The 16706-nt window shown below is 38.5% G+C and overlaps 1 protein-coding gene across 1 annotated transcript in view; it reads right to left on the reverse strand.

The window, feature by feature from the left end:
* The window catches only part of Macrod2 (mono-ADP ribosylhydrolase 2), a 1911462-nt gene that overhangs the window by 143068 nt on the left and 1751688 nt on the right, over nucleotides 1–16706 (reverse strand). Inside the window, exon 12 of the mRNA XM_033761012.1 lies at nucleotides 16428–16511. Coding sequence (XP_033616903.1) covers nucleotides 16428–16511 — 84 coding nt within the window. The remainder of the gene's footprint in view (nucleotides 1–16427; nucleotides 16512–16706) is intronic.

The raw sequence follows: 16706 nt of genomic DNA on the forward strand, positions 1-16706 counted from the left end.
TAACTCAAAACTTTGGTCATACGTTAAAACTAAAATTCCAGTCATAACCCAAGTAGTTCACATGTCATGCCACTCAAAACTTGAGGCTCCACTGTATTTTCTATCTAAAAAGGCACAAGAATTCAATTATCAAATAATATTTGCTGATAATTGACTATGCTAGAATGTGCACCATGCATTTTCTCCAGCAGATAGTTCCCTTGTTTTTCACTGGGGAACCACTGAGCTCCCATTTCCATTCCACGAGTTTCATGGTTGATTGTATCTCCTCCTTGTCTTTGTCCCACTCCAGTTGCAAAGTTACCATGTGACCCAGGCCCAGGGAGGTACTGCATGTCTCTGGCCTTGATAAGTGGCTAAGCTTAGAAAGTTGACCAGTATCTGACCAATCATAATCAACAAAGCTTAATTCCAGGTCTTTTATCTATGAGAAAGAAGCACTTCATTTTCACTGGGATCAATGATAGTTGTTGGCTGCCTTTACACAGAGAAAGAGAGTATCTGAAATAAAGCAAACACAGACAGAGACAGAGCACAGAGAGGTAGGCAGAAACCTAGTCCTAATGCAATTGTTGAATTCCATGAGCCAGTATCACATGGACTTTTCAAATACTCGCTTGTTAAAGCATTTATGTCCTTAAATTTGAGAGTCTTGGCCTATACAAACTTCTTAGAAGAAGCTTGTGGCTCTCATCTGCATTTCCAAATCAGTAACAAACTGGGAGTTTTAAAAATTGTTGATTTAGAAATATGCATGGACTGATGTGTACAATCTCATATGCTCATCATTTCAGGGCCTCAGCTATGTTGAACTATATTGTGACTATCATCATAATATCATTGTACATTAAAGATGCTTTGCAAAAAGAGCTTCAGAGACAATTCTACAACTGTTATCTTTCACTTATTTGATTTCCCATTTATTCTGTATCCTTCATCTTATGCCCTCATCTACTGTCAGGTAGAGAAAAAAAAATATATATATATATCTCCTCTAACTTGGCTGTGGTACAATCTCCCATTTCCTATTACTTTTCTGATGGCATGCATTCAAAATGCAAATTTTTTATACACAAAGGAAGAATAACTCTTGAAATAACACATAGTGCCATTGAGGAGTTGAAGTTCACACTTGATTTAGTAGAGCTGCATGGACAGTAGAGTGTGACTGTCTTCTCAGCAAAAGCAGTAGAATTTAGAGTCAGCGCATTTTCTGGGAGAATGACTAACCAGGAAACACAGATGAAGAGTCTGTGAAGGTTTGTGCTTCAGGCTTTCACAGAATCAGGGAATGTGAAAGAGACCATCAAGATCACAAAGATTAAATCCTTCAATTGACAAAGACCAGAGTCTTACTAAGGTAGATCAGCATAGACAGGAACCCAAAGTTTTTATTTCCCGAGTTGACCTATTCTGGTCAACTCGCTCTTGAATGCTGAGCCTTTCATTCACACAAAATAGATACTGCCTTCATATATTCACATCATCCTATCTCTCCTTGCTTTCCATTAGTCATCTACAGTATTTTCCACTGAATCTTATAATACAGGGTTTCACAAGTTACATATTTATGTGTATGTGCATGTATGATGGACACTAGAACAATTTGTGTTTTTGAAAAGTGGCTATAGAACTGTATGTCCCATCCCACCTGCTGTCTTGTTGTTGCTTGTTTCTATATGACTTTGACACGCTCCATAAAGAAATAGTTTCTATGTTCTTTTTCAATGATTCTGGGAGGATTTTTCAACTATTCCAACCAACAGAATATGGCAAAAAATGATACTGAGCCAACGTAAAAAAAATAGTGATATGGATGCCAAGGTGTAAGTACTCTTAAAATAAGGATGTTGGGAGCTCTGAGAAAATGTGCCACAATTAGACAATGCTGAGACTCCCTGTGCTAGTAGATCAGATGGAGAGATGATACCAAGCTAGAGGAGTATCCAGGGAGCTCTAATTGTGCCTGCCTTCAATTGTTTGAGTCTTCCCAGCTCATAGTTCAGGCTGAGAGAGAGAGAGAGAGAGAGAGAGAGAGAGAGAGAGAGAGCCTGCCTCTGTGGGACTTTATCTCCAGTTTCTGAGTTGTCTTAGCTAATACTGAGATTAGAGCCAAGCTATCTCTGCTGAGCTCTGTTCAGCTTGCACACATATGGGCACAATAAATGTCATTATTTAAAGCCAATAAGTTTTAGGGTGATTTGCTAAGACATCCATAGCTACCTGGGACAGACATTGTCTGCTTTTGTAAACTTGTGTGGAGAAAGCCTGTCTTCAAGAGCCTGTCTGCCAGGGTAATTTGGATGATTTTAGAGCTAAGAAAGAGAAACTCCAAACATCCAAGGGCTTAAGATGCTGTGGCTTAATATGCAAACACAAATTTATGCAATGACAATGAAAATGCAAGTGAGCAAAGAAATAAAAGAGAGGGAGAGAAAATCAAACCATCACTACAAGGGTTCATTGTAAAGCATAAATAGTACTGCTGAGTAATGAATAAAAGATGAGCAAGACTTCAGTAAGCAGAGAGAAGGGAGCAAAGTTAGTGATTAGTAAGGCTATGGAATTAGGAGTCTAGATCAGAGAAGATGATTAGGATTACAACAGGAAGAGATTGGCAAGGGTCCCAGTGGGAAGCAGGGGCACATTCAAGAGAGTGTGAAGAGTCTAATGAAGAAGTGTTTCAAAAGATGTGAGTAGAGTAAGTGGACCAATAAAGGACATTGGATATCTCCAGAGACAGCAATGGAGAGGAGCCATTAGCATCCCTAACTTTGAGAAAGAGTGAGCCAAAACCATGCAATAGCCAGGAGAGGGCCACCTCCAAGTTCTGTGTCATGAAGAAGACTATTATTGCTCTATGGCTTTAGGATCAAAGAGAGGAAATGCTCTTAATGCTTTATCCTCATCACTCTCCTATTTACTGGGAAGACCTTCCACTGGTCTAGCCTATTCCTTTTCAGTGGAGGAGCAAATGCATTCTGTGGCAGGACAAAATAAAATCAACAAACAAACCCCACAATATTTAGTCATTACAGTTTTATAAACCCTTATGACCAAAGTACAAGCATATAGTATATTTATGGCATTACAATTTTATGATTGAGGTTAAGACAAGAACAAAGATGTCTAAAGATCTTTCTTCATGTGTGACAATGAAAAAATAATTGAGAAAGATTGGTTACACTATTCAGAGGTCAATGTATCCCCTAGTGGAGAATCTTAGGGTTCAAAGCAGGTCAGAGAATAATCTGGAGGACAAAAGAGTACACACAGATATTACTAAAATTTTTCTTGAGCTCTATCCTTCAGATCTCTGTATGTGTAAGAACAGATGACAATTACAATGTCTGACTCAGGGAATCATCTACCCAATGAAGAAAATTGGCGAAACGACTTTCACATCATAGAGTCTTGCCAGTATAGAAACGACATTTATAAAGCCTCAAAACCTCGCTGACTTTGGTGCTCTCTCATCCTCATGAAGCACCACTCCACTCTGGGCTGTACTCTGGAAGGTTTAACTAAAGTTGGACAACTTGCTGTCTTGGCTATAGTTGTAGTGGAAAGTTAGTGTACAGGCAGAGAATTCCGGTAATTGGAAGGTCACAGAGAAGGTGTGGTCTAGTGAGCTGGTTTAAAGCCTCAAAACCTCGCTGACTTTGGTGCTCTCTCATCCTCATGAAGCACCACTCCACTCTGGGCTGTACTCTGGAAGGTTTAACTAAAGTTGGACAACTTGCTGTCTTGGCTATAGTTGTAGTGGAAAGTTAGTGTACAGGCAGAGAATTCCGGTAATTGGAAGGTCACAGAGAAGGTGTGGTCTAGTGAGCTGGTTCCCCATATGCAAACATCAAGATCAGCTGACCAGTCTATTTTAGATAATGTTTTTCAAATAACCACAGTGGAGATCTGGTTTCTAATTACTTTCTCCACACTAAAAGTAACTAAAGCTTAGGGAAGAAATGGTGGAGGCTAGGTCTAGGGTATTATTATAATACATTTAATGGAGTAGGAATCATGAATACATAATAATATAAATAAATAAGCAAAAACTAAATGGAAAGTTCTATGAGTAATGAAAAATTTAAATAATTTCAACATACCTTTCTATAACACACTCATGCATTACAGAGACAAGAATAGCCACACAGTTGAGGAAGCTTCTCAGATACCTCCTTAATCAATTAATAAGAATGAATACTGTCCTACTAAGGCACACTGAAATTACGTGTACCTTACAGAATGCTGTTAAGAAAACACAAAGATCCTTTATGCACTAGTTCTGCAAAGATGCATAACTTGAATCTAGTGTTGGGAAAACACAAGAAAAACCCAAACTGCAAACATTCTGCAATATAACAGATCCACAGTCTTCAAAACTCTCCAGAGCCCTAAAGTCAAATTATGCAGAGGAGCTGTTCTGTACTAGATGAGAAGAAGGTGTGACAACAGGATGGAACATTTGGTTTTGAATTGGATCTTTTCATGATAAAGGACATTATTTGGAAAATTCCTGAAATTTAAGTGGAGTTTTAAAATTAAGTGGTAGTAATAATATATCAGGGCTCATGTTCTGTTCTGATCTTTTCCATTATGCTCATTGTAGGAGGAAGACCCGTGTTTGCAGAACGTGCTCTGTGAAGCATTTGAGGGTGAGGGCAATGAGATTGGCAGCTTATTCTCAAACAGTTCAGAAAAAAAATTTTATTGCATTTGCAAATTTGCTGTAAGTTTGAGATTGATAACATTTGGGGATACGTGTGTGTGTCCTTCCTTCCTTCCTTCCTTCCTTCCTTCCTTCCTTCCTTCCTTCCTTCCTTCCTTCCTCCCTTTCTTTCTTTCTCTCTCTCTCTCTCTCTCTCTCTCTCTCTCTTTCTTTCTTTCTTTCTTTCTTTCTTTCTTTCTTTCTTTCTTTCTTTCTTTCTTTCTTTCTTTCTTTCTTTCTTGTACTGGGGATTGAATTTGGGACCTTGCTCTTGCAAGGCAGGCAGTGGAACCACTGAGCTAAATCCCCAGTCTGAGATTGATAACATTTTGAAAAATCATGAAAGAAATGGTACTCCAAAGATGCAGTGAATCTAGTTAACTTGCAGCTTTCTGATTTGGTGAGGTCTGGGAATAGGTTCAGAGATCTGCATTTTCAGCATTCACCACAGTGGCTGCTTAAGATCAGGGGAATGATAAAGTCCCCTAAGAGTAGCAGTTTGGAACTGTTTACCAAGTACTCAGCAAAACCGCCCCACTTTTGCCCCACATTCTAGAGCAAGCCTTCCATCCCTCCACCTCTTTTCTACCAAATCATGTGTCTACTTTTCTCCTGCCAGCAACAAAGACTGTTAGAAGGCAGTGGGGAATTCTCAGGATGGAGAATTGAGAAACGACTCAAGTGGATCTGCTAACATTTTCAACCAGGGAGAATATGGTACCCTGTTTTTTTGTGTATCATTTCTTAGGCAGAATAATCCCTGAAGGTGAACTCATTTCCTGAGACTGTCTCTGATGGCTGCAGATGACAAGACCTAGGAGAGAACAAGCGTGCCTGAGCTAGGCATTAGGGGAGTGTGGCATGCATCCAGGTAATTTAGTGTAGGTGAACAGTTTTAAGGCTCTCTCTGGCATAGTAGGAAAGCACAACTTTGTTACACTAGAAAATTGAAATTTTGAAATATAATGGCAAAATTCTTAATGTGAAAATCCAATACTGTTCAAGAAGCAATTCTTCTCTGTAAAGACAAAACCAAACAAAATCATTCTGTGTTGAAAAATTAGTACCTAATATTATAAGCCTTCAAATGTCCTATTGGCAAGGTGCCAGCATTGGAAGAAATCACTGTAAAGCTTAAACTCTGTAAGCCCAAGGAATGGGTTTTCATTAAAACAAAAGCAAACACACCAGAATGATTCATTCTTATCCTCAGTTCTAGAAATCAAAATAAATAAGTGGCTAAACACACATATTCTGAACTACAGACATCTGTTGAGATTTAAAGAGATTGCTTTAAAGGGGATCCATGGTATATATCCTGATAATTTTCTTTGGCTTTTAAATAGCTAACTTAGTATCATCTTTCATGAGTTCTCTAGACAATTTCTGAGGAGTTTTAAAAGAAGGTTTCCCCGTATGTGAAAGGAGAAGATTTGCCTAGATGTTCTCAGAGGCCCTGTTGGCTATTAAAAGCATGATTCAGGTTTTGACTTAGAGACATAAATATGCACAGGGCATGAAGGAAAGAGCTCATAAAAAATCACTTATCAGTAATATGATGGATATGTGGAATTATAGAATTGGATATTTAAAAGGAACCTTTGATATTGGGTTCAGGTTAAGATCAAACACTTAAGGGATAAAAATACAGTTCAAGTGTCCTGATTTCTAGTTCAGGGCTAACTATCCCACCCCCAGTACCTCATTTCCACTTTACCTTCATTTCTTCCTGGTACTGTCAATCACAACATTAATATTATTAATATTTTTGTGTCTCACTCTTTTTGTTGTGTTATTTATGAGAATTTTCTTCATTTTACTTTTGCTTACTTTGAAATTTGGCTTTGGAGAGGGGTAACATGGCCATCCAGTATTGAAGTGGGCAAGAAGTACCCAAACAGTAACAAGGAAGGATATGGACAGTGAATGATTCTTTTCCATACTTTTGAATTACATATAACCAGGGTATAATGTCTAGGTTCAGTAGTTGTTGGAGAGGATGAAGAGACTAATTCTTACCATCTCTATTTCTCTCATTTGCCATATGCAGTATATTAGTGAATTTTTCTGTCTTTTCTCCTAAGATATGTCCAGAATTAGACCAACTTTTACTCTTTTCTTTCATTGCTAGTTGGGTTAACCCTCCTTTATCTGTTACTCCATAAATGTCACCCTCCTTCTATCTCTCCCCCTCCAAGTCTATTCTCAGCACAAAAACTAGGAGGTTCTTAAACTGTAAGTTAGAGCATGTCCTTACTTTGATTCATATTCTTTTTCCACTATAATGAGGGAAAAAGGGATAGTTCTTATAGCAGTCAATAATACCCAAAGCATTGTTCCTCAAAATAGAGTCCCCAGCCCTGGGTATCAATAGCACCTCGAAAACTATTAGAAATGTAATTTTGGGGGCCTCTCTAACCTACTGAATCAGAGAATTTGAGAATGGGCCCTTGCACACTGGCTTTAACATGAAAGTCAGGCGATTCTGAGGCATGTTCAGGTGTGGAACTGACTCTACGGGACTGGACCACAGTGATCTCTCCCATTCTTCTTCTTGACCCATCTGCTACTATCACACTGAGCTTCCTGATATCCCTAGAACAAGTTAGACTCATCTTTTATTTGGGATTTAGCATTCACTATTTGGGCTTTAGCTTTCTCTTGGAAGATTCTTTCCCTAGAGAGCTGCTTCACTAACTCCTTCATGTTCTTCAGCTCTATTCTCACATATCTACAGGAAAACCAGTGAGGTATAGGACACTTGAAACCCTCTTCCATCTATCGCCTAATTCTTCTGAGTTCCCTAGTCTACCACACACATACGCAAATGGGCATTCCCTCTCTTCCCTCCCCTGTTTGGTTGTTCTCAGTGACACTTGACTTGAGATCGCTTGTGAAGTTTCAGTCTTGTCAGACAAGTCTGTAGACATCTGAAGACTTGTCAGGGACCGTAGGTCAGATTGACTTGCTGGCTATCAACAGAAGGTCTGGATCACCTACAGTACTGTTATGGTTTAGATTAAAAAAAAATGGGCCTCCAAAGTGTCAAGTTCGGAGGTGGGACCTGAAGGAAAAAGAGGGCTTCTGGAGGTGTGACTTGGAATGGTACATGTGGGTCTCTGGCTCCTCCCTTCTCCGTCGGCTTCCTGGTTCTCATGCAATGAACAGCTTTACTCTGCCGGCAGTTCTGCCTGCTGTTTTGCCATTGAAGCAGCAGATCATGGACTGAATCTACTGAAACTATGAGCCAAATAAACTTCTTCTCTTTTAAATTGTACGTGTTGGGTATTTTGTCCCAGTAAAGGGAGGGTGACCATCGCTTTGCAAGATTCCAGAGGGCTCCATTACACTGTATTCCAGTTATGTGGAGACTTTTGGTAACTCAGCTCTACATGAAAATCATTTTGACCTTCCAGATCCCCTGAAAGGACTTTAGAGGACCCCCACACAGTGTTCTATCAGCCACATTTTGAGAAACACTCAACCAGAGGAACAAAACCTCAGGCAATTCATCCTCAGAAGAGGAAGGCTTGCTTCCGAATCTCACAGGAATCGGTCTTTAAGGATTATGGGGCTGGACAATGAATGCTTCCATGGCAAAGTCTGATCTGATAGATAAAAGCTAAAGGACACTTCCTCCCTCATTCCCCTGCTCTAATCTGGTGCCCCTGGAGTATAGAAGTAGTGAGGAAGTAGAAGAAGATGAGAAAGGACTGTAGTGTGAAATTGTGTAAATGTTGGGAACAGCCTAATTTCTTGACTTAAAGTAGTTTGTAGACTACAAAGGAGAGGATATTTTTGGATGAAGTAGAGGAACTGGGGACAGGAATTAATGCATGTGGCTGGGGAGTGAGCAGGGAAGGGAGGTGGGAAGAATACACGGAGTGAACCTATGGGAGAAAGAACAGGGCAAACCTACTAAGACATGAGATTGACTCAATGCATTTTAAAATCTTCATTATCTGCAAAATATTTTGTTCATATTAAAAGGAATTTCAAACATTGATAAATGAAGTTAAATGAGTTTTTGGTGGGGGACCATTTCCTGCTTCAAATTCAACACATTTTGACTGACTGGATCTTCTGGTCAGGAAATGTGTGATTTCTATATAGCGTCACATTTACCTATCCCATAGTCCCACAAAGCAGAGTTCCCCCTTCTATTTAATGTATGAAATAAATGAATCTTAGGTTATTAAAACTAACCAACTACAAAGTAGAACTTAGGCAATAGGGACCTCTACCCATACTCTTATGGAACTGTTTTTGAATAGGAAGGTCCATATATACTAACACTAAACTGGCACACACTCCAAGAATGAAAAGGAAAGTTGTTAATAAGAGACAGTGCAAAAGGCACAAACTGCAATGGTTTCTGGTCAAACAGGCTCTGTAGTTACTCTGCCCAGGTAGATTCAGATCCTTGCACTATGGAAAATGCCACAATATTCACATTCTCTAAGTCCCTTTTGAAGTCCTCAAGCTGATTTTTGCAATGGGGCTCCATGGTCATGCCCACAACTCTATTTAGTGGGTACATATGTACATAAAGACCAATTAGAAATAGGTTGTTGGATTCTTCTACTAATTTGTGACAGAGAATAGCTCAGAATGGTCCTGAACCAAGTAGGATACAGAATATAATTAAAGCAAGATGATGGCATAGGCGTTTGCTTAATTATGATTCTCATCATGGAAATTTACATTCTGCTTAAATTCTTGGAATTTTAAGATCTAGAAGATAAAGCAAAGGTTTTCCTCATAAAACTTTCTCATTGCTGTTTTCTTTAAAAGTGGTCAATCACTAAGCCTATTTGAATGATGGCAAAGTCAAAATCATGACTGCCTGATTTTACCCTTCACTGCACTTGTCAAAAAAATTAAATTAAAGATCATGCTTATGAATATAATATATGAACTGCTGTATGGCATTCTGAAAGATAGAATGTCCCTCCTGTCCAGCCACTCACAAAACAACATGTCACATGATATTTTAATATACAGAGCAAACAATAGAGCAGAGAGGCAATTCTGCCTCTCAGGAAATATGAGTTACATTCCAAAACTGCTTCATGTATCCAGAAAAATATATTTTAGAAAAAAAATAACACTAAATAATACTAACATTAGAGCCTTCAAACTAGTTAGTGCTTTTTAGTTTCGAAAATGTTTCTACATATAATTTCATCTGATAAAAGTGATCATTAATATTTTAAAGTACAGGATAGGATTTTTTTTTTTTTGGATTTAGCATGGCAAGAGCTTGGTTTTCTAAAGAATGAGTATCTCATGTATAATTGTTAAACATTCTATGCAAAGGCAACTGTAGAAAAAGAGTCAAAGTCCTAGTGCTTTTTATAAAAATATGATGGAAAAGTGCTATTCATTACCAAAAAACACTGAAGGCTTTGAGGAGCTGTGTATGGAGAAAATGATTGTTCTAAACATGCTACTAAGCTTAGCAGGATAAAGGGCTGCTTAGTTTTTAAAAATGAAAATATGTTTCTGTTTTACAAATATATAAGTATTCATTGCATAGATATATATTCAACTAGGCATTAATTTAGAAAATGTTAAAATTATTAAAAATCTGACTCACTTCTGCAACTTTTGAATATCATTTTTAAGGTTAATTTGATGTTTATATTTCCAGCCTATGTATTATGTATATGTATCCATACATATGGGTATGTATGCATCATGTGCATACGCGATCCACCTCTATCTATCTATCATCTATCTATCTATCTATCTATATCTATCTATCTATCTATCTATCTATCTATCTATCTATCAGATATTTGAATCCATGATTGAGCTGGTGCTTTTTGAAGGAAAATCTTTAGAAACTAGAAATGCTAAAAAGCCCGAATTGAGTTGTAAGAAAGCACTGAATGCAGAGTTTGCTTTGAGGCACCTGCCAACCACAGGTGGTCTGGTCCAGATGGTTCTCAGATGTGAGCATAGATATGAGTTGCCTGATGGACTGCTAATAAACAGATTACTGGGCTGCACCTCAGATCATTAATTCAGTTTTTTAAATGATCAGGTTACAGAATTTTAGCTGTAACAAATTTCCAGGTGATGGTGATGATGTGTATTGGAAATTTTTCTCTGAGAATCAACCAAGTTACAGTGCGGGTTGAATGAACCACTTGGGTGAGTACTAGAGGGCCCCACGCTTGAGTCAGGAAGACAGTGGGAAACTTGCCTATGCCCATACACATTCATCACCATGGGTTTAAGGACCATCAGCAAAGAAAATTAAAAAAAATCTCTATGGTATTTAAGATATTCCTAAATTGCCAGCATTATTGAGTATTTCAGAAAAACAGTAGATTAGCTCTTATATCCCCTTCAAAAAATACTTAGAAATAAAAATTCAAGGAATATGACAACTGAACAAAGTGCAGGAGGAAATAACCATAAGCATGACTTTGCAGAAACAATAAACTTCAGAATCAGAGTTGCCCAGATATTGGAATTTCAGATGCAGAATATTCTAAAAAATATTTATGTGTAAATTAAATAAAGGAATAGCCAGGTAAATGTGAAAAGGAAACAAATAAAACATAAAAAGGAAAAAATTATAAGGATTTAATAAAAAATAAAAATGTAGCAAAGAGTTAGGCATTGGATTAAGTAGAGCAGAAATGAAAATTAGCTACTCAAACAAAAGACCTGAAAAAAAAATAACCAAGGAGAATCATAGAGAAAAGACACAGAGTACAAAAGTGCAGCATGGCTTAAAGATCACAAAGGAAAAAGGAGGAAGGAAGGGAGGGAAGGAGATAAACTAATAAGAAAATTATATTTGGTGGGGCAATAGGTGATTTTTCAGAACTAACAGATGTCAATTCCCAGATTCAAGATTCATAGTAAACATTAAGTAGGATAAATAAAAAGACAGCCATGCTTGGGCACATTATAGGGATTCAGTGGAACACACGTAAAAAGAGATTACCAAATCAGACAGAAAAGCCAGATATACTAAAAACTTGTGTCCACCAGACTGAACAATTACCTCTCAACAACTACAGAATTGATAAGATTGCAGGACAATATATTTAAGATAGTCCAAGAAAATTATCACTCACTTTGAATTTTTACCCAGAAATATTACTTTTGCGAAAATTAATAATATTTTCAAATAAAGGCAATTAAAGCCTGAGAGCCCTTCAGGTTGCAGGGAACAGTGTGTAAAAGCATGCTAAAGGTGTTGAGTTTTCTATAATAATATTATTTTAATTATTTATTTTCATAAGGAAAAAGGAAGTGATCTAAATTGTTGGGAGTTAGAATTAGGGAAATTGGCATTAACCAGGCTTTTTCCAAACTGTGATGTCCTGGTTCTAGATAGCATTATCATTCACACCAGGTGACAGTTGATCAGTGGTCTGAAATTATGCATAAGTTCATTATTGGCATAGTATCCCAGGGTGTTCTGAGAAAGTATGTTTTAAGTTAAACTGAGGGAATGAGTAGTGGGAAGCAAGGCAGAGATAGCTAAAGGAACAGAGAATTTAGGTGAGGACAAATGACAGGGAGGGATTCATAATAAGCTTCTTTGACTAAAAGAGAGAGAGAGAAGCAACCAAAATAAAAAAACAAAACACTGCATCCAAAGTATCATCATAGGGAAAACAAAAATATTTAGATATCATTAGGTTTCTGATGTCCAGTACTTTAGCAAAATATTTACTAAAGTTACAATGTTTCACTTCAGGCTATTTTGCTGGCAATATTTCCTGTTTTGCAAAACTAGTTCCAGTTTCCAGAAAAGAGAAAGGAAAAAGAATAGAGAGGCTTTGCTATTTCAAGAGGAGGAGGAGGGGGAGGAGGAAGAGGAAGAGGAAAAAAGAAGAAAGTGTAACTTTAACAAACTGCTTGTACTTGGGGAAATTAGAGCTGTTTGTAGCCTGTGTTAAAAAGAAATTCTGTAGAATGAGAAAATTTGGACATATGGTCTCCAAGGTTTTCTGGATTTAAATACAGTTATTATGATTATACATGCTGAAGATCTAGGTGAGTTTGCTTTCTAGGAATCTTTCTGAGAAAGTATGTTTTAAGGTAAACTGAGGCAATGAGTAGTGGGAAGCAAGGCAGAGATAGCTAAAGGAACAGAGAATTTAGGTGAGGACAAATGACAGGGAGGGATTCATAATAAGCTTCTTTGACTAAAAGAGAGAGAGAGAAGCAAGCTAGAAAAATTGATAAATGTAAAATAAGAAGACCTAGACAGGTCATAGCCACCTTACAATGTCTGCTCCTGCCCAGAGATTTGTACTCCATCTGCGTACCCAGTAGGAAAGAACAATTGTAACTCTCTGTATTATGACAGGAAATGAAAGGTATGGAACAGTACAGCACATGAATTCAGGTACATGGGTTATTTTGTCAAAATAAAAACACCGATAAATAATCAGCACCCTATCGTGAGCCATCTGCCACGGCCTGTCAGATTGGGCTCCTTCTTCACTCCTTCCCCAGCAATTTCTACTTTTTTATTTGTCTTTGAAGCCATCTTAATAACAAAAGCACAATCCCCATGTTTCTGGAGAGTGAGCGAATGCTTACATTTCACCATGACGCCACTGTCAGATTGTCCTGATAACAAACCTGCAGTTACCACATTTCCATCTTAGGCTTCCTGGCTCAGAACAGATTTGCAGATCACATATGTGGAGGAGGAGTATCACTGAGTCATATAGGATTAGAGGATAACGTTCCTAAACAGAGCAACAGACTTAGGAAGTAAAAGAAATTGCCACATATTGCAAGGAGTAACTTGGAAGAATTTCCTTCTTAATTAAAGGTGACAGAGCCGCTACAGTTTATCACCGACTGCCGAGTCGCAGTAGTGATCACAGACTCAGCTCTGGAAAACAACCTTCCACACAGGCCATGCATTGAGTGGGAGCCACTCAGCAGGGTGATGTCTCTAGAGAAAGTTAGTTGTTGCTTTGCCCCTGACTCATTTATTAAACATGGCATTCAAAAATCATCCAGGAAGGGACTTACTTACAGGGAGATGGACATTCTGGCTTGGCTACTGTCTCCATCCCACTTACTGAGCTCACCATCTTAGGTCAGGGACAGCTATTGGCCTGCTCATGCTTATAAGTGTTCTTTTGTGAGCGGTTCCAAACTTTTAAGCACATCCAAACATTTTTGACGGCACTGTTATGGTTTAGAGCTAAGGTGTCCCTACAAAGTCTCATGTGTTCAGAGGTGGGGATTTTGCAAGGTGATTTGATCATGGGGGTGCAAAACTCATCAGTGAATTCATTCATTGATGGGTTCCTAGCTGAAGGTACTATTGGGAGGTGGGGCCAGGTTGGAGCTGGCTCACTGAGGACATGAGCTGGAAGGGTAAATCTCAGACCTGGCTTCTCCTTTCTTTCTCTGCTTCCTGACTGCCATGGGCTGTGCAGCTTTTCTCCACCAGACCTTTCCACTGTGCTGTTGCTGCCTGGGAGCCAACCAACCGTGGACTGAATCTGTTGAAATGTGAGTCAAAATAAACCTCTTCTTTAAGTTGGACATGTCAGTATTGCAGATAGCTAAGTTAATTAGAAATTATAATTTCTAATTAGACAAAGCTGGGCTGAAAAACAACTGAGGCACATTCTCTGGGGCATTATAAAAAGAAAAGAAGGACTACTTCCTCTAGAGGTTAATAGCAGTGATTGATATTATAAATAGACATCAATCACCCTAGTCCTTTCTGGAAATTCCTTGTACGTGACTTGTTTTCCCATTTGACCCCCATTTAATCAATATTACCTAGGTGACTGTACTTGTAATCTTATTGGTTGATCATGGTTTTGTCCCACCTCATGCCCACCTTGCACTTTTCCATTGGGTCTTATAGCTTTGCTTCACCTTGTACCCATCTCACCTGATGGCTTTGCTCAAGAAGTCACCTTTGAAAATCAGGATGGGTGGGCAATCCATTTTCCAGTCCCATTTCTGTCTTTCTTAGACAAAAACTATCTTTCAATGAATGTTTCCTATTCTTAACCTCCATTGTTCCTAGAATTCATTCAGAACTCATGTTTTGGATATCTAGGAGGTTTGGGAGTTACATTTATTCTGCCTATATCAGTAGGAACTTTGTTGAAGTGACAGAAAGGTGACTAATCCAAGTGTCTACCTTAACATGACCCTGATCATGACAGCAGTAATGGTAATCACTAACAGAGCACCAGATCTCTGCTTGGCATTCTATTCTTTACTTTCAGCTGTAACTGTTTATCCCTTGCTCCTTGCTTGGAAGGAAGGGAACATGCACTGCTCTATCTTGAGCATACCTCAGGCCTACTCACCTACAGAAAAGACATGCCCTGGTCTGCTGTTCCTTTCATAAGCTCCCATCATGAGCTGTTTCCATCCAGGTAGCTCAGTGCATCTGCATTTGCTCATGAAGTATTTTATATTCAGCAAGGGGCCAGAGTGAGGAGATGCTCTGGTATAATTACATTAGGAATAAAGCTAATGTTTTGATTTCCACTTTCTTACAGTCTTATCTTCTCTGGTAGTTTTGATCCGAATGAGGTAGTGTTTTTACTTATCCCATGGATCTCCAGCTCTCACACGGATGGCGTGCATTCAGGGAAGTGCAGATATCTTTCTAAATGAGAAGCTGCGGCTACGTCAGAAGTTAGCTAACAGCATTGAGGATTCGCTGCAGCACTGTGTTAATGTCAATACCACTTTCTCTCCATGCTGCTTGGAGGGAGCAGCCAAGCAAGGGCCTAGAGCCCAGGTATTCCTGCTCAAGGCAGGGTTTTCCCTGTGGTCAGTCCTTGCCCTGGGCCTCACCACACTTTGTGAAACTGTGCTGCGGACCAAGGCTCTTCCTAGCTAACACTCTTTTTTTCTCTCTTCATCAACTCCTGCTTGCTCTGCTTCTCACCTCCCTTTGTCCTCCACAGACACCCCGCCCAATAAACATTTTGCGCTTCTACTTTCATGGTGGTGGGTCTTCCCTCAAGACCCAAACTGACGGCATCAGTATTATTATATTCTTCGTTTCAATGAGGAAGAGATGGAGGGCCAGGCAAGAAAATCGAAGACATAAATATGCTCCCTTTTAAAAGTTGATACACATGCTTGGGATTGAGTTTTGCTGGGAAAATATACCCCATCTACTTGTTTGAAAGATATCATCATTTCTTCATAAAGGTGAACCCAAATGGACCTGTCTATCCAGAGCAAGAATACAAAGATATATTGGCTTGAAGAAATCAAAGAGAACATTAAAAACAGGAGACACCTCCAGAACCCACTTCAGAGATTTGATTCTGAAAAGACTGCTAATGCGTCCATGAGATAAACAAATTACAGCAACAAACATAATTACCACATTGGCCACTATGAATAGCTCTTGACCTCCACCTTCATCTTCAAAACATATGGTTTTTAAGTACTTCCTTCAATTTCTCACTTTGCAGAGATCAAAAATACATCAAACTAAGAAAATGGATTTTTAAAATTCATTTTTTACTTACAACAACCACAATAACAACTCCAAATCTTATTTTCCATCCTAATACACAAAGGGTAGTAAACATATCAGGAAAGGATAACAGAGTTGTTTTGTGATTTTTGAGCCCTTAGGAATGTCTGAACGTGAAAGTATACGCATAATTTAAAAACTAAGTGAAGTTTCTTTTCATGGCATAATTTTCTAAAGGAAGGAAAGGACAGGACTTACCTTCACTAGAGTCTTTTGAACATTCTGGCTTCTTTGCTTTGCTCTTCTTGTGGGGTGGAGAGAGACCTTTTGGCTCTAGACCTTCTGGAAGTACAAAGATTGAATATACACTTATTTAAATATTTACTAGTGTGGTTAAAAATTGTGTTGAAGTTTAAAGATGTTTTCTTCTTAGTAAACCCACACATGCACTGAATCATAATTACAGTTTCATCTGTCATCATGGCTGAGCTGAATTTTGGCAAAGACCTGTGATTCTCCTGCCTACATATACTTAAA

Source organism: Fukomys damarensis, unplaced genomic scaffold (assembly GCF_012274545.1).
Source record: "Fukomys damarensis isolate Sample0158 unplaced genomic scaffold, DMR_v1.0_HiC HiC_scaffold_7, whole genome shotgun sequence".
Taxonomy (NCBI): Eukaryota; Metazoa; Chordata; class Mammalia; order Rodentia; family Bathyergidae; genus Fukomys; species Fukomys damarensis.